At 38.8% G+C, this 24,364-nt stretch overlaps 1 protein-coding gene across 1 annotated transcript; it reads left to right on the top strand.

Moving 5' to 3' along the window:
* Positions 1-4,377: 4,377 nt before the first annotated feature.
* Positions 4,378-19,009, top strand: LOC109984356 (rho GTPase-activating protein 6). Its single transcript, XM_020634467.3, has 13 exons — positions 4,378-4,652; positions 11,991-12,150; positions 12,489-12,560; positions 13,160-13,422; positions 13,601-13,796; positions 13,944-13,999; positions 14,101-14,251; positions 14,413-14,561; positions 15,898-16,077; positions 16,746-16,843; positions 16,927-17,189; positions 17,823-17,897; positions 17,982-19,009. Exons 1-13 carry the CDS (start codon positions 4,506-4,508, stop codon positions 18,506-18,508), a joined length of 2,337 nt encoding a protein of 778 aa, XP_020490123.1. The 5' UTR covers positions 4,378-4,505; the 3' UTR covers positions 18,509-19,009.
* The last annotated feature ends 5,355 nt before the right edge of the window (positions 19,010-24,364 follow it).

The raw sequence follows: 24,364 nt of genomic DNA, 5'->3' as shown, positions 1-24,364 counted from the left end.
TCTGATCACTTCCTGTCAGCACCTGTGTGTCCAATCAGACTCAAAGCTGATCGTTTGCTCTTACTAACATTGTTCCCTTTTTTCTAGATCCTTGCTTGTGTTGTACTTACTCTCTGGTGTACGTCGCTTTGGATAAAAGCGTTTGCTAAGTGAATTATAGAATTGTAGAATATACTTTAGAAGAAGCTCATCATGAGGCAGGATACTGCTCTCCACTGTGGAGGCGATCAGCTCTGGAGCATGAAGAACTCCACACTCCATGCACTTCCCTGTAAAAGTCAGTTCAATTAGAATGATTACAGCCAAAACCATCTTAAAATAAGTGTGTTTTGCGTATTATGTGGTCTTTAAGATATAGACACAGAGCCGGTCCTAACCATTTTGGTGCCCTAGGCAAGATTTCAGCCGTTGCCCCTTAAATTGCAGACAGTTTGACCACCAAAGGCTATATTCATCAACTTAAAGAAAACTGGCATACAGCTTTATATTTAACATTATTATTATTAATTTTTTTAAATACTTCTAAACAAACATGAATAAAATGGTAATAACTCTAAGGTTTCTTAAAAATAAATACAAATAAATAGTGTAAAAGAACAAACAATATCAAACAGTGCAGGGAGCAGAAGTGCTCACAGACAGCCCAGGGATGGATTTAAATGTTTCTGATTGCATCTGGAGAGAGATGAGCATTTGTGAAACAATGGAAATTTTATAATATAGTGTGAACACAAAATATTATTTTCTCTTCAGAGCAGTAGCTGCTTTTTAAACAGGTTATTGATTAGACTTTCAACTAACTATCTGTAGATTGTCAACTTCTTGTAAGTTTACACTCAACTACTCTGAATCAATCTGTCAGTTGAAAGTCAACAGTATGATGTCAACATATCCCCAAGGTTTCTCACTCATCAAATGACTGACTCTGTTGATACTCTGTTGGTTGTCAACTACAGATTAGATTAAGTGACTATTAATAGATAAGATACTAATTTGTAGTTGACTATCTGTTGATTGTCAACATATATAAATATGACTATCAACAGACTATTAGTAGACATTAGTAACTAAGCATTTGTAGACCTGTGTTAGGACTATCCAATTAAAGTGAAAAACAGTTGGTAACAGTACAAACTCTATAAACTATCAACAGACTATTAGTAGACATTAGTAACTAAGCATTTGTAGACCTCGTGCGAGATCCTCCCTCCCCCCGGTCTCAGGGAGGCTGATGAGAGACAGGGTGCTTCGGGAGGTCTTGCACAAGATCCTCCTGAAGCACCCTGTCTCTAGATTCGAGATGGGTGTGTGGTAATCATTGAGAATAGGTAGTCAATTTTCAACCCATAGCAGCCCCTCCCTACCTCTTGTATGTTGTTATTTTCCCTTTGTCTCTCTCTTTTATTATTGTTTTTTGGTCCAAGACAGTCATCCAATGCCACTGTGAACGCAATTCTCACGAGACCAGTGTGAGATCCATGATGGCAGCATTCAGCCCCCTGGAGATTTGTTTTGACAACTTTTTCGACCACTGTTCCAAAGGACCCAGCATTATGAGCGCGGCATCTTCACTCACTAAGAAAACCCGGGAAATCCAGCAACTCTCCAGGTTACAAAAGAGCACGTTCAGATTCACTGCCCAGCACAGGTACATCTCCATCTCCATCCACATCCCCTAAACCCCCTTGCTGCACCTAGGTAAGAGAAATAGTCCCCTCAAACGAAAATAGAGCTCGCCTTTTTTAAGTTAATATGAATCACTTATCAAAGTTGGAAAACTTTCAATTAGTTGAGGTGACATAAATGTATACTATTGAGTTAACACAACATTTTCATAGACTTGAAGTAAATCTAATTTAGAATTTTATGTTATCTTGACTTTTTGTTTTTACAGTGTGGCATGGCCACTATACAATACTATAGGTTCTCTGGCTTATTCTTCAAACATGTGTTGATCAGTGCTTTTGAAAGGAACACATGTTAATAGAATATTAGCATCACAAGGCTGGATTATGATGCTGTTACACTGGATTACTTTTAGTATGTCTTCACCATGTTTTGTAATAAAAGAGCAGCTTCTGCTAGACCCCAGATCCTCAGGGGCCCAAAACCCAGAGCTCAATTGTAGCAATGTGATTAGGTATAATTCTGCTGGATGTATGGAACTACATTGAAACATGAAATCCACTTGTATAGACCTAGGGGTAGGTCCTGCCTTATAAACAGATTTCTCAAGGTTTTGACTTTAAGAAGGACCAATAACAATTCTTTACATTTTGGGGACATGAACTTTAAGGAGCATGTGACTGTTTAAAATTAAATTAAAACAGTAAATCTTTGGCTGTAATATTCCTGTATTGTAATACTGTTCATTGGTAACGGGTTGAACGGGGGGTTAAAATCAGTTTAGCAAATCATTTTAGCACCAAGGCTCCAAAGCAGCTTAGTCTGGTCCCTGCATCAACAAAGCAGGTGAATTCCCTGAATCAGTCCTTAGTTCATTACATCCTGTTTTAACTTGTTTAATGCTTAAAAATCAATGCAGATGTACCGCTGCCATCTAGTGGCCTGTTGTGTAGATGTGGTCTGTTTTACATAAGGGGAGGAAACTCGGCTAATGCCGTGCTGACTCATTAAATCATCTTCAGCCTGTCAAACACACACAAAGTCAGAGTCCTTTAAATGTCTAGGCCATTAAAATGAACCACTCTTCCATTGTATACTGTACCTAAACTGTCCCTGGTGTTATCAATATGTACAAAATGTCAAAATGATTTCTAATATGTAATATTAAGAGACAAAACTATTTTCCCTTTTGATATACACAACGTTTTGTTCATCATAATCTGATCACAGGTCTAAGATTTCATGTTCTCAAAGCGGAAACATAATCTTTTTTTGCTTTCATCTAAGATCCCCCTCACTATATAATGACACTGGAGAATTGGCCTAATAAATCACGCTGAAAAATTACCTCCCACATACATCCCCAGAAACCAGCAAGGTTCCAGAGAGACAAAAATCTTAACGCCATAACTGCCAGCAGCTAGGCTGCAAACTTCTCATTATATTCTTGTATAACTGCAGGTTGAATATAAAAACACTTTTCAGCAGATCAAGTAAAATCTGCATTAATGTGAATATTTTTGATATTAGAAATATCAAATAACTTTCCCTTAGAAGTATGTATGTAATTATCTGTCACAAAGCATTCATTTATGAGATATCATATGTAAGCTTGTAAGGCTGCACTTATTCCTCTGAGAAATGACACAACAGGAAGTCTGATGAGAATCTGCTAGGAGTCGTACTCCAAATCTCATCACCGCCAAATAAGTGAATCAAAAGCAATGGCAGCCATCTTATCACAACTTCCCCTGTCTGTTTGGTGGACCCTGGTATCTGACGAATCCTTATCATGGCCATACAGTGCTGGTTCACATGTCATGTTATCACACTGGTCCCTTCCCCAGGGCTCCCACAGGAAAGGTCTGTTCCCAGGACACTACATGCCAAGTATCCCAACTGCCTTATGGTGAGGGAAAAAATGCAGAGTGGTCAAGAGAGGCCTGTGAATTTAAGCAATCAAATGTTTCTGATACTATGAGGGATGGCTATGACTAATACAAGTGAGAGCACATCAAAACTACCATGAGGACTTTTTTTCTGGTTATGAACCAGACTGAAATGAATACTAATGTCTGTATATTACATACAGAGAAAATGAGACCATCAGGTAAAAGACTGATTAATTGTATGTAGTAATGTTTGATAACTGTTACTGCTGCTGCTGCTAGGTCAGTGTCAGATGAGGACAGCTACAGTACACAAAGCTGAAATGTCTTAATTAACATTTTCAACATTAGCTTTAAATAACTTAAAGGTTAATCTTAGTTGATGTATTCTGTCAAACTAGAAATACTGATACCGTTAATCTTTACAACTCAAAACATTATTTTGTACTTCATGTGTTTTCACACTTTTCACAATAAAGATTTAAAAAATGTTTTAAAACAAATACACTCTTAGGTTGTAGTGGCACATTGTTATAGTGTTTTGTTCAAACAGCACGAATCATATTTGAGGGCTGTGTTAACAAGGTGTTTACTCTGAGTGCTGTGTAATGCTTAACCTTTACTAATGTAATAGTAGGACCCACTCAAATAAGCGGAAACATGTGTGTCATATGTGGTAGATGTGGGCTTTCCCCCCATAAGGCATCGAGGGAATGCGTCATTGTTTTTTCTTGTTGTGTTTGATAGTAGGTCTATTATATTTATTTTTCGTTATATTAAAGTAGCAAGGAGCACGAGCTGAGGTGGGCGTGGAGGAGGTGACCAACGACTCCACGCGCTTATTTCATAATATCATGGTGACATCATCGTGGGACCTGCAGCTGGTGCTGCTGCCGTGAGACGTTGCTACCCCGTCGCTGTGTTTGGACCTGTGGCTCGGAAATGCATCTTGTGTCCCTTCTTTTAATCCCACATTAAGAGAAACGAGATATGTCCGCTCAGGGATTGTTGAGCAGTGTTTTCTCATGCTCGCTGAGCCCGAAAATCATTTCCAAAAGGAGACTGAGACAGACGAGGAGTCTGGACCCGGCGCTGATGCGACATTATGGGACAGAAGTTGAGGAGACGCCGTATAAGGTGGGTGTGCTGAACGTTTCCAGTTCTCATATATGGTTAACTAATGATATGTCAGATTTCAGAGAGTTAGCAGTAGATTTAAATGTTTTTACAGTGCTTTGAAGAAGTCAGTGTTAAGGGTTTGATAAGGACATCCGAGTGTGACGCGAAAACAACACTTTTAAACTTATTCATGCTAACTTATGACTTTACTATGGGTCTTGCATTTCAGTTGTATTTTCTTAATGCATACACCAAACATTAGGCTCCTTACAATAATCTATGAGAGAACAGGACCAGAACACACTCAAGTCAACGCTTTAGAAAAATAGATCCAAATTCCGGAAGGGTCTGGAATTCCCTTCAGGATGGTCGGTAGTACCCTCTGAAGTCTAAAGAACACCTTTTGTTAACTTTCCCGCTTCAAATGACATGCGATGAAGACTGTAATTGAAAAGAAATAAAAACTAAACCGTCTTCGACATGTGTATTGCAACATCCCTATTCACCAAGTATGTGACTAGCAGGACAAACAGTTGTGCACAGTAAAGCTTCACGTGTGACCCAGTCGTGCTCTAAAGAGTTTAATATCTGCGTCACTAAACCATTGTTTTAGTGATGATTCAGTGATTCAACATCTTGATGAAATGATGTCAGACACCACTGCTTGTTCCATCTTGCTGTTGTTTCTGAAAGAGGTGTAAATGGAATTTTTTGTTACTTTTGGCAAGTGCTTAGTTACACCTGACTAAATAAAAGTATTTTGTCACAGAAGAATAAAAAAACTGGGTGGAGATCTGGGAAAAAAAAATCCATTGTGGATTTGTGCAAAGCAGGACCATTATCACCCTAAAGCAAAACGTTTCATTTTTATTCCACCTTTAAAACAGAGTCATCCTACAGTTTGCTTACATTTAAAGAGGTCCTTTTGTTGTCATTTAAACATCCAAAACAAAGGTAGGAAAGTTATATTCTAGATTTAGTGTTTTTCATCAAGGTTTTGGATGAATCGGTTTCTTTTTCCTTTCTATTATACTCAAAGAAGCAAGTCAGCTGAGTTATTACTGCATATACTGGTCCTAACACATGGAATATGATTATAGGCTGTTTGTCTTCATTAGGAGGCACAGTGTCATGTCATTAGCAAAGAGGATATTTTAAAAATCATTATTTGCATCTCTTCTGCTGTTAGAGACAAATCTCTTCAAGATTTATAGTATTTAGTGATGTCCCATGTTCTTAGTTTGAGCCAATTTGTACTGCAGTGCTTAATCTGGTCGTCATGGCAACAGTTTGTTTAGTATAATGGAAAACTGCTAAAGAGATTATAGTAGGCTTGAGATTATAATAGGCTTGTAATGAATACCAGCTACCTGATCTCCCTTACAAAAACAAGAAGCCAGTTTACAGCCAGAGCAGTTTGAAATGTAATCATAGTAAATCTAATTGAAGTTGATTAATATTGAAGACAGCTCTGTGTCGGAGATGATATTCAATGCAATTTATCACTTTGTGCCGGTGTGCGGCTGGTGCCAGAGAGCTGCACTGCAGTAGCAAGCTTCACAGTGGACACCAACCTCAAACAGCTATACATATTCTCATTAATCACAGATGATTTTTAGATGTACTAACTCTAGACTCAAGAGCTCCAACAACCCAATGAGAAAAACATTCCGCCAGTGAAGCAAAGGTCATAGGTCATAGATGCTGCCTGACACACATGACACACATGTTGGCTTAAACTGGCAGTAAGTAGGTGTCTTGCAGTATGCAAACCTTATTCTAAGTCTTTAATGACAGTCACATTCTCTAAGTGGGAACATATCCAGAGAGCAGTTCATTCGAGGACAGCAGTATCTAAGAGACCATCGAATAACACTGATGAAGTCAGGCTCAAAACTCTGCTGCACCTCCACCCAATAAAAGGACCACTTCCTAAGAACTCTCCTTTTAATAATAAATACCATCCTACATGTCTTGTAACTCAAGTTATGGAGGCCTCTTGTCAAAGTAACTGTATTTAGGTTCTTATACAGAGAGTATCCTTTTTATTGTTGAGGAAATAACAAATCACATTGGCAACAAAAGGATTTGAACAAGAAATGGTACAAGGCCAAATCTTGCTAGTTCACAATGATAATTTGAAATCCAGTTTGAAAAGGAGTTTTTGTCTGGAGCCTAGGGTATGCTCTGTTATCAGGATGCATATGACTCAAAAGATCACAGAGCGATAAGGAGCTGTAACATATTCCCGGCATAAAAAAGTTGTATTTTTGAGCAATGCTTTAAACGACCTAGTATTTCCCATAGGTTGAATTATTGGCTTTATAAGAAATGCACTTAAGTAAGGTTTAGTAGAGACGTGGATAAAGCCTCGGCTTTTAATTCTCACAGTAGAGCAGTATGATCTGATCCTTGGCTGTGTCCCTCAGGCACATATTTCTTCCCACAGGAGACTGTCTGTTTGCATAGCATGGAGCTAAACCTGCTGGCTTCAAGCTGCAGCACCATGACATCTAATGAGTGTCTAATAAGAAGAAAAACAAAGTGTTGTTTAGATGTAAACATAGACTGACACCCTGTCACTTTCAAACACTTACCGCATGTATGATTAGATGACATACGAGCTAGTATTCTCTTGGGTTTAGTTATTTGACTTTCACAGTTATCTTCTTTATATCACGTTCAAGTTGCCATCACATATGACACAGCAACAGACACTTTCATATAACGGTCCAAAAAGAAATCAAAAACAAAAAGCAGTGAAAGTTTATGTGATCATATCAATATGGGTTCTTTTGGTTTCGATGAATCACAAGCAAACACTATTTCAAAATGCTAGCTAACTGGCTATATATGTATACCCTTGTGAACTGCACTACCTCTGATCTGTGTTTATCTCCTGTGTTCATCTGTACATTGCATTGTTGATTTCGTCTTCAGGGGTTTTGAAGTTTGTTGAATATCATGCAAAAGTAGGCAATACTGGGCTAATGTTTCATATGACTGTGTTCCAATCCCTGCTTCAATCCACATAAGTGCCTAGCATTGGTAAGAGCCATGTTAGATTAATTTCAAATGAATTAGCATTTCATTTTGGGATGTTCTTGGACTCGTTTCTGGACATGAAAACCTTCTGAAATATTGGAAAATATTGCTTTTTGATTAAATCTTCAATGTGAAAACTACCTTATGAACTGTTCCTCAATATCATCTTTTTGTACATCATGTTTTCATACCATGAAAAGTTCTATGTCAGAGATCATGATTTTGTAAAGAGCCTTGCAATGTGTTACGTAAACTTCATTAACTTTGATTTAATGCACAAGCCTTTCGGTAAATTCCTGTGTAAGTCAGAAAACAGCGGGATCAGACATGCAGCTAGAGAATAAATCTTCCTTTGGTCATGTTTCAAGACACTGAAACCTTCAGTGGGAGCCATTGATCATTCTTTTGTAGCAGTTTAGTGACAAAATAAGAGCATTTATCGTACGGACAAAGATAAATGTTTGACAGTTGGAAGCATCCAAATAGACGACATTCATCTAGGCTGAAGCAAAGTCTTTTTCTTAGTTTGGTAAAATGTCTATGACCACCCGGTTACAGATGCTGTCACTTTTACAAGCCCTGCAGTTTTACATGGAACATGTGGCACATGTTATTTTCACATTAGTTTTTGTTGTGCACAAAAGCAACAAAGGCTTTAGCCATATGATTCCAATAACACTCTGATGTTCTAATCACTCCTTCTGTCATGGAAAGAAGGAACATTCAATTCTAATGCAGAATTATTTTTTTGTTGCATTGCAAACTGAGTTACTCATACAATAATGTCTCACAGTGTTGTGAAGCTCCTTGAAAGGACTGGTTAAATAATGTGATTTAAACTAGAAAAGTTAAAGTTAAAGTGAAGTATGCTGTTAGAGTAACACTGAAAGCATTATTCCTTTACCTGTACCAGTACCATGACGAGACAAAGCCTGTCTGAGATAGAGCAATCTAGAAATGCTCAGGCCTCGCCCCAGAGTCTACACTCCACATTGCAAACTTTTGGCTGACATCAAAGCCAGACCATTTCTCAATGTTGGATTGATGTCAGGTCCTGTTTGTGGGCTGACATCAAATCCCGACCACTTCCTGAGCATTCCCCAATGTTTTATTAACCTCATGTCCCCAAGTTGAGCCTACGTGAAATCTCAGACATTCCCCAACGTTGGATTGATTTCAGGTCCCAACATTAGGCTGTCGTCAAATCAAGAACATTTCCCAACATTGGATTGACGTCAGGTCCCATGGTCTGGCTAAATTCAAATCCCAATCACTTCATAAAGTTGGATTGATGTCAGGTCCTGACGTTGGTCCGACATCTTATCCTGATGTTGGGCTGATGACATGCAAGTCACAATCATGTTCCAATGTTTGATTGACATCAGGTCCCTATGATTGGCTGACATTAAATCACAGTGGCCTGCCTTCTAGGGACTTTTTGGAATTTATTCCAGTTTTGCATAATTTTAATGTTGATTTAATAGCCAATGATGATCTTTACATTTCTCAACATTAGTGACTTTTATTATTCCAACCCAAGGATACTTAGTAAGTAATAGAGATATTTACATCGTCCTTAAGCAGAAATATGCCATTACATTAAAACATTGTTTTCTAAGAGCAGATAGAAATATTTATTTAATTCAAGAATGACAGAATGTAATTGTAATTGAATGAGTTTTTTGGTGCTGCTTTTCTTCCCTGTTTTGAAGGACACCTTGTCTTATTTATATTTTTTTAACCCTCTACCTAACACACATTCTTCAAAATGACTAGATGTAACATCATGGTTACATTCATTCTATGTTTTAACATGTTAAAATGATTTTGAGTAGAACTTGTGCATAAAATAATCATAACAGAGTGTATCGGCTTTTGTGGGACAGTCTTCCCACAATGCCCCATTGAACAGCTTCCTGAGCGCTAGGAAATATTCATCACCTCACTGGATCTAGTTAATGTGGCTTTGATTAATGTAATCTGAGCTTCAATCTGGCTATTATTGTTTGAACACAGAATGTTTCCTCATATTGTTTCCAAGGGAGTCCTAGCAAAATCTTTGCATTCAACATGCACTTAAATTAAATTGAACCAACAAAGTAAATGAACCCTAGTGTTTCTTAAGAGAGGAAGGGTAAAGATAATTTATTGGCTGATTTGTGAAAAAAATTATTGATCATCCATATTGTGTTAAAAAAATACATTTTTGATAAAAAGTAAAGTAAAAGTTTAAAAACACCTTCATGTGTCTTTTCACAAAGTCAGATGACTCACAATGTTCTGGAGTGGAGACATTTTGTGTTGTTATTTTTATTCACATTATTTTAAGATATATTTTTGGGCTATTTATGGATATTTTTGCAGGACAGTAAATAGAATAAGAAATGAGAACGAGATAGTGGGGATGGCTCTAGGCCGACTGCACCCCATAATTATTTCATATTTAAGTTGCTTGCTTCATTAGTGACCCTTGCAATCATAAACTCAGTACAGTCTTTGACTGTAACCGTTTCTCAACTTGGACCAGCTGTTTACATCCTGACTTCCATTGTGGGACAAAAACATCCACAAATTAAAAGAAAAAAGAAAATAGATTAAGCAAATTGATGGAAATCATCCGCCCACAAACACTTTAATATATTTATATTGAAGTGAAGATTTAGAAGATTTTTTTATTCTCATAATTAGAGGGAATAGTTTCCCCTAGTACAGTACTTAGTTCCAGTACTGTACCTAAGTGGCACTTAGGCCATCCACTCAAAAATATATGTATACAGTATGATTCATTCAAATTTTTGATTATGAAATATCATGTGGGGTTCTCACAGCAGAATACTTTTGAATGACATAAGCACAGAAAAATGCTTTGATTTGATGACATCACTTCATTGACTAAGATAAATGGTGGGAACCCAGCTTACCCCCTTATCAGATAGGAAGTAAGTTTCCACTACCATATCGTTACACAAGAGGAATGTCTGAACCAAATGGGAGGGTAAACATTACTATATAATTGTCTCCCAATCATCTGTTGCCATGTTACAAACAAATTAATAGAATACAGTGCACTCAATTAGCTTGACATCAGATTCAAGCAGTGAGGCAGGCTACCATTGTAATGACTCTAGATATACTTTAAGATGGCCAGCTCAGTGACACGTTTAAGTTTAATCAAAAGACAGCCTGTTAACACATCTGTATTGCAGCAGGTCTAAAGTTGACAGGATATCAGAATGATTATTGCTGAATTTGTTGTTGTTGGTTTATTTGAAGAAAGAAAAACAGCAAACGATGTCACCCTGGATTTAGAATTCTGTATTTTATCCGATTTTATATGCCAAATAAGTAATCATGTATTCTGTGTTCGGTAAAATAACAATATATGTTGTTAGAATAAAATATTATTGTCCGTTGATGTCTGTTCTATAAAAACAACAATACTGTTTTCATACTGCAGAGTTTTGACATTTTACAGTAGAGCACTTTATGCAGCTAAAGCTTTATTCACTTGCTTGTGGTACTGACAGTCCACACAGGTTGTAATTCTGTTGCTGATCATTTCTCAGCTTCTGAAATTCAAATTGGACATGGTAAAGTCCTAAACCTTTTTTGCAGAGGACATATGCACGTTGTGTGACATTCTTTATTCATGTTTATACTCATCATACTGTATTTATACTAGAAACTGCTATGCTACTGTTGCACAGTCCTTATTCTCATTCAAATGGAAAGGATCCACTTTAGTGAGTCTTAACCTAATTATGAGCTACTGAGCTACTCTTTAAGACATGACTCATCTGATTGGCAGACTACAGTGGATCAGAGTTTTTTAATCTCCAGCATGAAGAAGCTCTGAGGTTGAGGATTTCAAACAGAATGATTTTCCCCGTCAGTAGTACAGTACTTCATAATGGCTCTTTAGTGGGCAAAGACTACCAATAAAGTATTGATTGATAAAGTATTCAGGAGAGGTTATTCTGAAATCAGTGGTGCATGCGTCCAAATGATGTGCAGCCTCATGTAGTTGATTGCATTGAGAGGGGACAGAATAGAGATGAGGTATTTTTTATTGCACCGTCAGCTCAGGCAGGGTCTGCAGAAGGTGTGACTGGTTGTGACCTCAGAACGTGACAGCAGATGTGTCTGTTGTGTTTAGTGAATATCTGTGTGTGTGTGTGTGTGTGTGTGTGTGTCTGTGTGTGTGTGTGTGTGTGTGTGTGTGTGTGTGTGTGTGTGTGTGTGTGTGTGTGTGTGTGTGTGTGTGTGTGTGTGTGTGTGTGTGTGTGTGTGTGTGTGTGTGTGTGTCCTCAGGGTGACTTCACCTGGAACAGCGTGTCAGGACACAGTGTTGGCCTGAAGCCCGTCCCCCTGCAAAGCCTTTCAGAGTTGGAGAGGGTCCGCCTTCAGGAAGTGGCCTTCAGGCGATTGCTTCGCGATCACTACCTGGGTTGCCACATCAACATTCCTAAATGTATTAAAACACACATACATGTAAACACACACGCACACACACGGTCAATGCCTCTACCTTCATTTTAACTGAGTTGTTATTCCGTTGAAGGCAAAAGCTTAACACAGCATGTCTTATAAAACACAGACCAGCTTAATAGCAGAAAATGTGTAAAATTCATTATTCGTTGATTGCATCAACAAATTGCTGCTCAATGGATTTCATGGAGAGAGCTTATCTGCTTTAAAAAACTGTAATTGGTTTTGTAATCCCAGATTTGCATCCTCAATTAAATGAGTTATTTTTCTTGCTTTGTAGTCGTTGCATATTAACCAACTGGAGAACCTTTCACTTTTCAGATGGCCACAAGCACAAGAAGTCCCTCAGGAGGAAGTTGGATTCATTATCCAAAGAAAAAAGTAAAGACAAAGGTAATGTTCAATTTACTCTACATGTTCTTTCTAGCTTTTTCATTTTCTTGCGCTTGAAAAGATGTTTGACATTTTAAGGCTGGAGCCATATAGACTCAGTGAAGCAGCTGTTTATACCCATGGAGCACTGATCTTAATCTAGAACACAGGAAAGAAGTCTCAGAGGGAGCTGTGATCTTCCACTGCTGCCTGCTCAAACAATCTGGCAGGAAAGTGATGTTCTCTGTCGGAGAGGCAGTCGAGGGAAATAACAAAAACAATCTTAAGTGGAGGCTCATTCATTACAGCCTGTCCTCCGGCGTGGCCAGCCCTCGATTTCCTCTTTTCTCTGTCTGTCTGTTTACAGAAGCACTTCAGAAAGTATGTGCTCCCCGACTCTGAATATCGAGCGACAACTACAGATTGCTGTGCCCACTCAATATTGGCATTTATTTTAAAAGTTCAAGTTTGAATGGAGAGAATGAATGCAAGGAAAGACAATAACAAGAGGGTAGAAAATATAACTGGACTTACAAATTTTATTCAATATCTCCCATTTGATTTGGAGCCAACAAGATGAACTTTAAGTCTCCCTGTTTCACCCTTCCCCCCTCACACAGAGCCTTTGCCCCGGGCGTTTGGCATACCGCTGTCTCAGGTCATATCCAACGACCGCACACACAAGCAGAGGCACGACCCCCCACGGGAGGAGCACAGCGACCCTACCGAATTGATGCTATCCTTCCTCCAACTCACCTCCAGCTTAAGAAGAGCCAACAAGGAGCTCTCCAGCAGCAACTCCTCCCTCAGCTCCACTTCTGAGACTCCTAATGAATCGCCTCTGCCCAGGACGCCCGACACAGCCCCACGGACACGCAGGAGGGTAGGCTCGTCTGTCCATACACTTCACATTCTGATTACAATAGTACATGCACTACATTTCTCTGGGAGTCTGTGACCTTTTTGGATATGAACTCAGTGGGTGGATGGTGCAGCCATTAAAGGACTGTACAGCGTTTCATAACCAGTCACTGCACAGTTGTCTCACATCTGCTTGACAGGGAGGAGTATCAGTGGATTGCATCACAGACCTTGATGATAACCAGTCTCGCCTGTTGGAGGCCCTCCAGCTCTCTCTACCAGCAGAGGCGACCGACACCAGGAAGAAGCGCCATGAGAAAAAGCTCAGCCTAAACCCTATTTACAGACAGGTGCCCAGGGTGGTGGATCTCTGCTGCCAACATCTGGAAACATATGGTACACATTAGCTCAAATATAACAATTATAATATATTCTGCAAATGCAGTTAAGTTATAATCATATGAATCATACTATTTTATTATCTCTTAGGATGAACATATGATGCAATGTTTGAACTAAGAGAGCATCTTCCTCATGTCTCAGGTCTACAAACAGTTGGAGTTTTCCGTGTCGGGAGCTCAAAGAAAAGAGTACGACAGGTACAGTTTCTGATGCTGAGATAATCAAAGCTTTCTACAATTTAATGACTTTAATAAACTATAAGCAACATGTTGTGATAATAATCATAATGTTCACCCAGCTTCGTGAGGAGTTTGACCAGGGATGGGAGGTACAGCTGGGCGTGGAGCACAGTATCCATGATGTAGCCGCATTGCTGAAAGAATTCCTCCGAGACATGCCTGACCCCCTGCTAACAAGAGACCTCTACACGGCCTTCATCAACACATTGTGTAAGGGGCACACACATACACACACATGTAAAATAACAACAAGTCATCATGCTTTGGTAACATTTATGTTGTTGTTGTTGTTGTTGTTGTTGTTGTTGTTGTTGTTGTTGTTGTTGTGTGTGTTTAATTGACATCAATGGGTGGTGGCCTTTGTCCTGCAGTTCTGGATGATTCAGACCAAGAGAGCGCCATCCAGCTGCTGATATTTCTGCTTCCTCCCTGTAACAGCGACACGCTGCAGCGCCTCCTCTGCTTGTTGTCTACTGTGGCTGCAAATGCTGAAGACAGCCTGAACCATAAGGGACACGAGGTAAAGAAACAGTGCATCCCCTGTTGTTTTGGCCTGAGATGAGATTTATACAGAAATAAAATGAGCAAAAAAACAAGATGTCAAAATGATGTCTGTCACTCTGTCATTCTATCCACAAGTGTAATCAATATGTTGAAGCAATGAGCAACTATCAATGAGTTCTGCTAAAATAAACTGTTTACAAGTTTAATGAGATTGTGATGAAGCCTAATCGCCATCAGAGGGCAGCAGGACAGATGTTTGTAACATCTGCACCATTTCAAGGTGCTTGGCTGAAGTGCAGCACATCAGGCACGATGACCCATTGTGGATATCTAGATTAAATATGCACCACCAATCACCCAGCTGCACAGTTACCACACAAACAGTGTGCTGCTTCATATCATGTGTTCTGTCATACATTGATTTTGTTTCTTGTGGACAACAAGAAGAGTAAATGAATAGTGCCAATATCAATGCATACATCCACAGACAGGCAACAGTATGTCACACATGTGGAAACACATTTTGGATGTCTGGTTACAATAATGAGTCATATGAAACATTTTGATCGATCACCTTCTTTTTTAAAGCAAAGCTTCTTTAAGCACATGCTTTATGAGATCTGTGTGAATGTCCCAAGTTTTTTAATTATATCTCCTTCACATAAACCTGAACTGCCTTTTGTTGTGCTCTTAATCTGTTAGTGTGGAATTGACTTTTGACTACTAATCCAGTGATGGAGATTACTTGTTTCCCACGGATACAAACCCAGTTTATTCTTGGCTTCAGTCCATAGTATACATAATGTAGAGGTGAACAAGAGGTCTGCTTATTCTCCTTGAACAAAAAGAAAAGGAGAGTCAGTCTTAATGATGGTGGCAAGGCTGTGTTCCCAAAATGTCCGAAGTGCCAACAAGGGTCAGTGTACCCTGAAAGTGTCTGACATGTTTAGTTATTCTGCATGCAGTTTTGACTTTTTTATGAACATTGGCAGAAATGAGCACATTGAAATACAAATCTAGGGTTATTGGCTCCATTTTTAACTTCAATATGAATCATTTCAGGTTAGAAAACTTTGTGTTTTTATTGTAGGGGTAGAATTTTGGGTTATGTCAAATACTATTTTTCCATCATCTGAAAGGGGCCTAGGCCATCTTCTGATTAATATTTAGCTTTAATCTAAAGATTATTGTTCAAAAATAGAATTGCTTCTAATTAAAAAGAATGTTTTACTTGCGTTGCATTATGTACCATACTGTATATACTGATTATGAAGTGAAAGAACTGTGAAGTTAAATGTTGTTTACACTGACATGTTTAAGTAAACTGTTTTTTCTTCTTCCGTTTTGTTTAGATCACAGGAAACAAGATGACATCACTCAATTTAGCAACCATCTTTGGACCCAACCTTTTACACAAACAGAAAAATACAGACAAAGAGTTTGCAGTGCAGAGTTTTGCCCGTGCAGAGGAGAGCTCTTTTATCATCAGTGTGGTCCAAAGGATGATCAGTACATATGATACACTGTTTATGGTAAGAAAGACTATTTTCTCTGAAAACAAAAATAATTATAAAGAGTTTCCCTTTTGAGCAAAGTTCTTAATCTTAAGTAGAGTCGGCTAATAAAATATAAAACCTGAGCTTTATAGAAGTCTTAAGCTTTTACAACCACTTATAAAACAAAGCAGCATCATAGGGAGTCCTTCCTGTTACTTTCTCTCTTCAACCTTGGGAAGCGTCACGAGTACAATATTTAGTGCTTGGCAAATGAGAATCCAAACTGAAGAGGTTATAATGTCACTCAAGCATTTTTATCGAGAAAGTGATTAAGAGTAAGGGCAAGATTATGATCTACATTATGTTTTTGGCTTTTCAACAACTACTTCTTAAGTGTCGATGCTCTTCATTATTTGAAAATGATCCGTTGAAGAAGCCACAGGGTTAAAGAAAACAACTGTCAGACATTTGATCTGCATCATTAATCCTGCTTTTTTAAACTGCAGTTAATTATTCTGGCGCTATATGAGACAGCAACATGCTGTTTCATTTGTATAATGCAAAAGCCTTGTCGCAAAGGAGCAATTCACTTATAAACAGTGACATTAACTAATTGAAATGGAGGAGATAATGTGTTTAGTGAGTATTTGGTCAAATTAAAAAAACAAAGAATACAATTTGACTCTTGTTTTGATTGGACCCAGGTGCCTACTGACCTGCAGAATGAGGTGCTGATGAGTTTGCTGGAAACTGATCCTGATGTTGTGGATTATTTACTGAGGAGGAGGGCCTCCCAGAATTTGTGAGTTTCCAGCCTCTTAAGCATCACAAAGTCCAATGTATCACACCTCATAATAACACCCTGGATGATTCTTGTTTCTGCAGAGGACAAGACCTTCTCAGAGCAGAAGAGTCCTTCTCTCTGACTGACAGATGCTCATCCAACGACTCCGTTAAAGCATCCAGTGGAGAGGTGTCTCCTTATGACAACAACTCTCCTGTGCTGTCAGATCGACTGCCTGCTAAACATCTGGAGGACAGCAGTCCACACTCACAGAGAATCAACAGACTTTCTGGGCACTTAAAACCCAGCAGCCGTTCTCAAAACGGCTCTGGCAGCATCTCTCCTACACTTTCAACAGACAAAGGTAATGTTATACTGAAGTATTGTAAAGGAATAGGTTCATTCTGGTAAATATGCTTATTTCACATTCTTTATGACATTTAAAGAGGGAGATTGAAGCCATTGTCCCATCTGTATGATAATGCATGAGGCAGGAGCCAGCAGCCCGTTAGCTTTGCTCAGCATGAAACATTGAAAGAGGCAGTTGGCCTGACTGTCCAAGAGGTAACAACAATTTTATATTGAATATCTTTCATACATATTAGGTTATACATTCACATAAAACACATGTATTTCAAATTCCAAATCTTGTCCCCTATTCCCAGTCTTTTTTTTTAAGTGGCTGCAGGCTGTAGCTTTATATTTACTGTTCAGACATGAGTGTGGTATTGTTCTTCTCATCTACCTCCAAGCAAGATTAAGCAAAATTCCCAAAATGTTTTTTTATTTATTTGTGTCTTAATGGTGTTAAAGACATGAAAAACTTTGTTAGCTTTCACAAACAGCAGCTTTTCACGCTTAGCTGTTAAAACAGACGAGACCTGAAGAAGCTGTCTCGCCTTGCTCACGGCAAAAGAAGCTTGTCTAAATTATTATGACGAATGTTTTATTGACAGAATGATCAAGTAACCCTCTTCATGTTTTGTTTCTTTTTTAGAGGCTTCATCTGAGGATTTCTGGGACACCTGGCATGAGCTGTTCAGCAAAGATTTGAGTGTCCGTCACATCACTGGTAATAGATTTCTCTGAACATGTTGCTGGAGAAAGTTTTGAGATATGTAATGAGTGCTGGGTGTTAATGAATGGTTTCTCCCAGGCTCCCTTGGAGACGTGTCGGAATGTGAGTCGTACGGTTCATCAGAGGGGCCGAGCTGTCACCACGGTAACAACAAGCCTGACAGACCAACACAAACCTCATTGGGCGTGCTGGAAAGCAGGCCACACCTCCCAGTGACTCGCAGCAGCAGTGGTCCTCATGACAAGAGAGGACAGGGACAACAGCAATCATTCTTACATCAGGGTTTGAGTGGCCAATCAGCAGCCATCGGCTTGGACAGTTTAGCAGACAGGACAGGACGCCCTGTGTGCCCGTTGGTAAAGGATGGTTTGACTTCTTTTCACTGCATGGGACAGCTGAGGGAGACTCATATCTCTCACTCCACGCCCTGCCTCTTCACATGTAAGAAAGATCCTCCAACCCAACAGGAGAACAAGCAAAGCCCGGCCCTAAACACGGACACAGAAAAGGGTCCTGGTGCACCAAATGGGCCAACAGAGAGGTGGCATATATGGCAGATACTATCAAAAGAAAAGGCAGAAGCTCTGCCTGAGACGTTGGTGTGAAGCACACTTTAACTGTCTAACTACCAATAACTTCTCTGTTGTCTCTGTTCAAAGTCTTTCTCTCTGATTGAACAACTTAATGCCAACTGTTGTGTTACGTCTTTACTTTGTATAAAATATATTATATATGTAACGATGGTTTGATGAAATTGAAGACATTTTTTAATGTGTTGAAGTCATGAATGATACAAAAAGAATACTTTAATATAGCATTGAATGATATGTATACTTTGGATCAATGACTGTTTTTAATGCTGAATATAAAAGTATAGACTCCGTGTAGTGACTATATTGTGAAAGCAGCTAAAATATTACAGTTAATAAATACTCCAATTTCTGTATTATTTTACTAAAGCAGCCATCTTTGTCAATACTGCCACACTTGTGTTTTCTAGAAGATAAAACTCAAGGATATGCTTTGATTACTATATATAGTCATTCATTATTTTAATGAACTGTTTGAACAGTCGCATTAAAAATCTATTTTCCTGCCAATACAAACCTGGGGTATTTGTACTTCACACATAAGAACAATGTTTAGCTGAAAGGGTTATTCTGTAGATTGGTACATTTCATTTGCACCATTATACTTTTATATAAAGTGTGTAGTGTGAGATTAGATGATCTAAGCTGAGAGTTATATCATTAGGGGTATGGTGGCTGGGGTCCAGAGGCGCTGCTCGTCAACAGGCGAGGCAGGTAACTGCTTGGGGCCCCAGGTCAGTAGGGGGCCCCCAAGGGCTGATCAACTTTAAACCACAGCAGTGACTCAAAATTTGCAAGTTTTGCAATGACAGTAGGAAGCCCCCTAAGTGGCCCCATCTGACAGCACTCACTATGACTGAATGATGCTTGTCTATTGGCCTAAACATGAGGTAGAGACACTTTTATAAAATAACTTATTTATAACATAATGGGGACGAACGCTGTTTGGAGGGGCCCCTTGTAAATGTTTGCCTAGGGCCCAAACAGACTCCAGAATCGCCACTGCAGGGGTCAGAACATGCACTTATTGTTGGGAATACTTTGCTTTATCGTCTGGCTTTAAGAGGGTAAATGGACCAACAACTGTTTAAAGACTATAAACTAGTTGTGTATTTATTAGCAAGAATCACTCAAGCAATGGATGCTAATCGTCATATATCTCCTTTTTATTGTATATTTTTGTTTAACATGTAACAATGTTTATCGGCATATATCTGAGATTTGTATCTTTTCTTAAAGTGGCCACAGCTTAAAAAAACAGATGAAAAAGTCAGTACATGAAGACATTCAGGTCATTATTGGACTTAACTCCTTCCATTTCATCAGAAGACAACATGGAATTAAAATCCAACTGTTACTAAATAATGGAGGGCAACACAGAATTTAGTGATATACTGTACTTAGAAAGTCTTTAATGTTCTGAGAATACAACAAAACAATTACCTGAAATGACCACAAGAGGGAAGCATAAGACCAGGGAAGATTTTTCTGCTTCCCCACTTCCACAAAGCAGACCGGTACACTATGGACAAAAGAGTGACTTGAAACAACTCATTACTCAAAGAACAGCTATTAGCCACGCTCCATTTCTTCCTTTATGCTCATAATGGTCTGATTTTACACTCAATCTATTGCCACACTTGAAGAGTACATGTTCTTTTATCAGCAGTTGCCTAATCTTGCTTGAAGTGAAAAAAAGACATTTTAGCAGAGGCAATAACAGTTACATTGAGCACTAAATAAAGGGAAGTACAGTCATTCCAAAATGTAATAACAGTATGTATGCCAGATATCTGTTTAATGACTGCACACATTACATGTAGTTAATAAAAATATTAGAAAGCAGTTTTGAGGTCAAGAAACAATGATTTGTTGCCCTAAGGGAAATATTTCAAGTTTGTCTTTTATTAATTGTGATTCACCTCGTCTCCCTGGTAATAAGCTCCTCCCTTGTTAATAAAACTCAGGGGATCTGCTCAACACAGAGATTTGATATAGCTACCTCCACAGCTGTGTGAGCCAAGCTGCCTTTGGCCATCATACAGTCCTATTCTGACCAGACCAGAGAGACAGAACAGGATGTCTGGGTGTGTTCAGAGAATTATTGTTTGTCCTGCAGTCTGCCTTAACAAACTCCTAGTCTACTTTCAAACCTCTAACAGGCCTTTCATTGGGGGGGGGGAATGTATGTAACCTTCCTCCTAAAGCAGGCAGTCGAGATCAAATATTTAATTTCACATCTTATCTCTGCAGCACTGATGGATGTAAGTTGATCCTCTGGCTGAGAGCTGCAACTGTTCCCAGCAGGGGGTCCATCCTGTCTGAGTCTGTACGCTCGCTGCCATCAGGAGCAGCTGTGGGGAGGATGGAGGAAGGTCACTCCCAAAATGAGGCTGAGTGTCCAGAAATCAGAGAGCCCCAGTCCTGGTGTCTCAAGGTTGAGATTGATATAGGAATCCCTGCAGAGGAAGAAATGGAGCTCAGTGGAGCTCATTAAGGTGTCCGTTATGGCTCCAAATACAATGCTACAAAGCATCAGTCCATTTTCTGCCATTTAGATCACCATCTGAGGACTACTTAACGTGCTGCTGTATGGACTGCTTTTCATCTTGAGGATTTTCTCCTTCATTGTGTTGTTCTATTAAATTTCAGTTTAGAAATTGAAAATCAAAGACTGTACCTTTAAGTCAAATACTGTACCATTGTCATGTCAATGTTGAGAAAAAGCTGAAGGACGATGCTACTTTGTTCTGATTTACAACACTCAGTTGTATTAAAAGGGCTTTTGGTAAGAAGGGAGAGTAAAGCATTAATATTTCATGACAATACTGAATAACACAATGGCCCTCATTTCAATGAGGGAAAATTTTGAATAAAATAATCAGCATGTTGCAATTGAATACAAGATTAATACAGAACTAATCAGAGTAACTTATAGGGATCATAGATGTGACTGGCTAATGCAGTGGCGGTTCTAGACCACTTTTACTGAGGGGGCCAAACTGGGGTCAATTGTTTTGTCAGAGTAGAACATTAAACCCAGGTGAAAAATAGACAAAGATGTTCGCTTTAAAAAATATATGAATATAATGCCAAATAATAGCACACATCATTAAATACCATGATTTATATTTGTTTCAGTAACAGAATTGAATACTGTTCTAAGTGTTACAGGCCCCTGTTGACCCCTGTCTAGAACCGCCCATGGGCTTAATTTTAAGAATTACATTTTTGTTCCATGAGTCATTGAGCTTGAGTAGGACACATCTGCACATGTTGAACTAAATGTAATCTTCTAGTGTTTATAGCTAGACGTATATGGCAGCTTTAATCAATTTAGTGCAATTTTCAACTCTGAATTCTGACTTCGAGCGACACTCCCCTTTCTTCAATGCAGGGAGGTTTTTGAAGCTGAGCTTCCTTGTTTTATTTCTTTAATTTTTAATGAAAGTTCAAGCCATCGTATATTTACGCCTGTTTGGTTAGAATATAAATATACTGAGAGACACTTTTCCCCTCTCTGCTTTTGAAAGAACAGCAGAGGCCCAAATCTCATTTCATTCTCAACATCTGCTCTGCCTCCTGCCCCACTTGGAAAAAAAATTCTCATTTTGAAACAACGGCCATGTTGCATCCAGGAAAGGGTTAATGAAACATGTTGAATTTGTTCATTTCGATGTCCATATGCAAATAATACACTGTACACGTATATGCTTTGAAATCCACTTTGTTAGCGGGCACACATGTGGTTATGCTACCACAACCACCATGGACTTCATTGCACATGTCGTCTGCCATGTTTTCCTCTTCTTCCTCTTTGATCCAACATGATACACACAGCAGTTCATTTGGGATGCAGGCTGTGTATCAGGTGGGATGTGGGGATGAAGTTTGGTCAACCTTAATATGTCAGTTGTTTGGCAGGCCAGGCGAGGCAGTAAAGGATTTTCTGTTCAAACTGTGTTAGCAGCACACTTCAAGACGGCCACCAGAAGGCAGTTTGCAACAGGCTGCTGTGTTTAGGTTTCAATCTTGCGCAACAAACAGAGAATTATGTGGCTGAAACAATGACGACTCTCATGTAACATCAAGATTAGAGGATCCAGATGTTTTCCTCAAAAGGATGGTTGTAACAGTAATGTTTTATGGGAGAGCTATGAACCAACACTGTTTATGTCTGACTTTATGTTATTATTATCTTTTTTATGAAATGATCTTCATTAAGCTATCAATCAATTAAGCAAGTTAATCAGCCGTCACTTTTCTAATGCGTTAGGATGTCATTCTTAAATATGTTTCATCTGATAAAACACAGCATTATTATGTGTAAATAGTTTAATGGTGAGACAAAAGGGTGGTGGCTAATAACTCCAATGCCTGAGCAGCTCTCTGTTGTATTATGTTGATACATTTTATAGCAAAAATAAATTATATTCACCAGAAAATATTGAAGCTGTTCCGGTTCTTGGAGAGAAATTGACAGTTCTTGGCACACTGCGGGCTTAATTCCATGTAATTCCCCCATGTGCTCTGATTGCAAGAGAAGCTGCTGCTTGGAGACTGTAAAGAGACATAGCATTAAATCAGACCTCAAACATATAATCAGCCTTTTTCTGCATCAAACACAGTGCCAGCAGTTAATAATTAAGCAGAGGCTCGACCTGGGTAATTATCGCAGAGTGAATAAAAATGAAAAAAAAGGTAAAGGGGTTAGAAACACACAAGCATGGCCGTGTTTCCATGTAAGAAGGAAGGTTTCTCTCAGCTCTTTCAAAGTTTCACACAAAGGTGTTAGGCTGCAATAGAGGTTATGCACATCTCCCAAATGTGTCCTCCAATACCCTGTTTGCAGTTTTCTCCTCCAAGCCATCTTTTATCTTGTTTTCTCCTCTTTTCAGATGAAATTTGGGAAAGGAGGTCTCATACTTTCATTCATTCTTCCCCTGGGTTTTTTGTCCCTTTGCTTACCCCATACAATGTATAATACAGACATACAGTGTACTGATGTTTGCTTGATAAAGTAGCAACTTCCCTAAGCCTCCCAGCAACCACGTGCTATAAAATATAAACCCCAGCAACCACTGAGCAAAGCTAGCAACAACTTAGAAACACATTAAGAAACCAAGTGACAACTAGCGACTAGCCAAAAACTGCAGTACCTGGAGTGGCCACTTGAGGCAGGCTTCAAAAGGGAATCCCGATTGGGCCTTGCATTAATGAGCCCAAATATATGTATAAATATGTATAAATATGAATACATCCTGATACATATAATAGGCTTTAGAGAGGCCCTGGGGTTTAATGTAATTCAATTACAAGTTTAAATTGAATGATTATTATTTAATTATTATTATTATTATTTAATTTGAAGCACTAATGCAGCACATTTCTTTTTTATCAGTACACAAAGGCCCAACTGGGGACATAAGTTGGAAATTAGCAATAGCTATATATTCTTTATGCAGCACATCAGTTTCATGCTTTGTATTGAAATTATGTTAAATTGCATTGTCCCTATTAAATAAATAAATTCAAAAAAAGTGTGAATTTGAAATGTTGTGACCTTCTCAGATGTGTCTGAAGATTACTTTTTTGTGTTTTTGTTCCCTCAAGGCAAAAGAACCAACGTGTCTTTTTGTCATCCCAGCAGCTCATTCGTTGTGATCTTCAAAGCCTCATCTGAAAATGTCCCATTGTTTTGTCAGGGACAGCTTCAATTTTGACCAAATCAAATGTCGTGCACAATGTTAAGATGCATAAAGCTGTTTGTATATGCCTTGATCACTCTCAAGGACAGTTAAACATTGTTTCCTTTGAAATAAAATAATAATAATTCTCACATGTTTTTGAGACTCTGGCCCATTTGGCAGA

This window comes from Labrus bergylta, chromosome 13 (genome assembly GCF_963930695.1).
Source record: "Labrus bergylta chromosome 13, fLabBer1.1, whole genome shotgun sequence".
Lineage (NCBI taxonomy): Eukaryota > Metazoa > Chordata > Actinopteri > Labriformes > Labridae > Labrus > Labrus bergylta.
The sequence above is the reverse complement of the archived record's forward strand: the minus strand, read 5'-3'. Positions and strand labels throughout refer to the sequence as shown.

What these genes read in the sequence shown, in the direction of transcription:
- LOC109984356 (XM_020634467.3), top strand. Translation starts at nt 4,506, where the DNA reads ATGTCCGCTCAGGGATTGTTGAGCAGTGTTTTCTCATGCTCGCTGAGC. An exon ending in AGGAGGGCCTCCCAGAATTT is followed by an intron (nt 16,844 to 16,926) that starts GTGAGTTTCCAG and finishes TTGTTTCTGCAG; the next exon opens with AGGACAAGACCTTCTCAGAG. An exon ending in GAGTGTCCGTCACATCACTG is followed by an intron (nt 17,898 to 17,981) that starts GTAATAGATTTC and finishes GGTTTCTCCCAG; the next exon opens with GCTCCCTTGGAGACGTGTCG.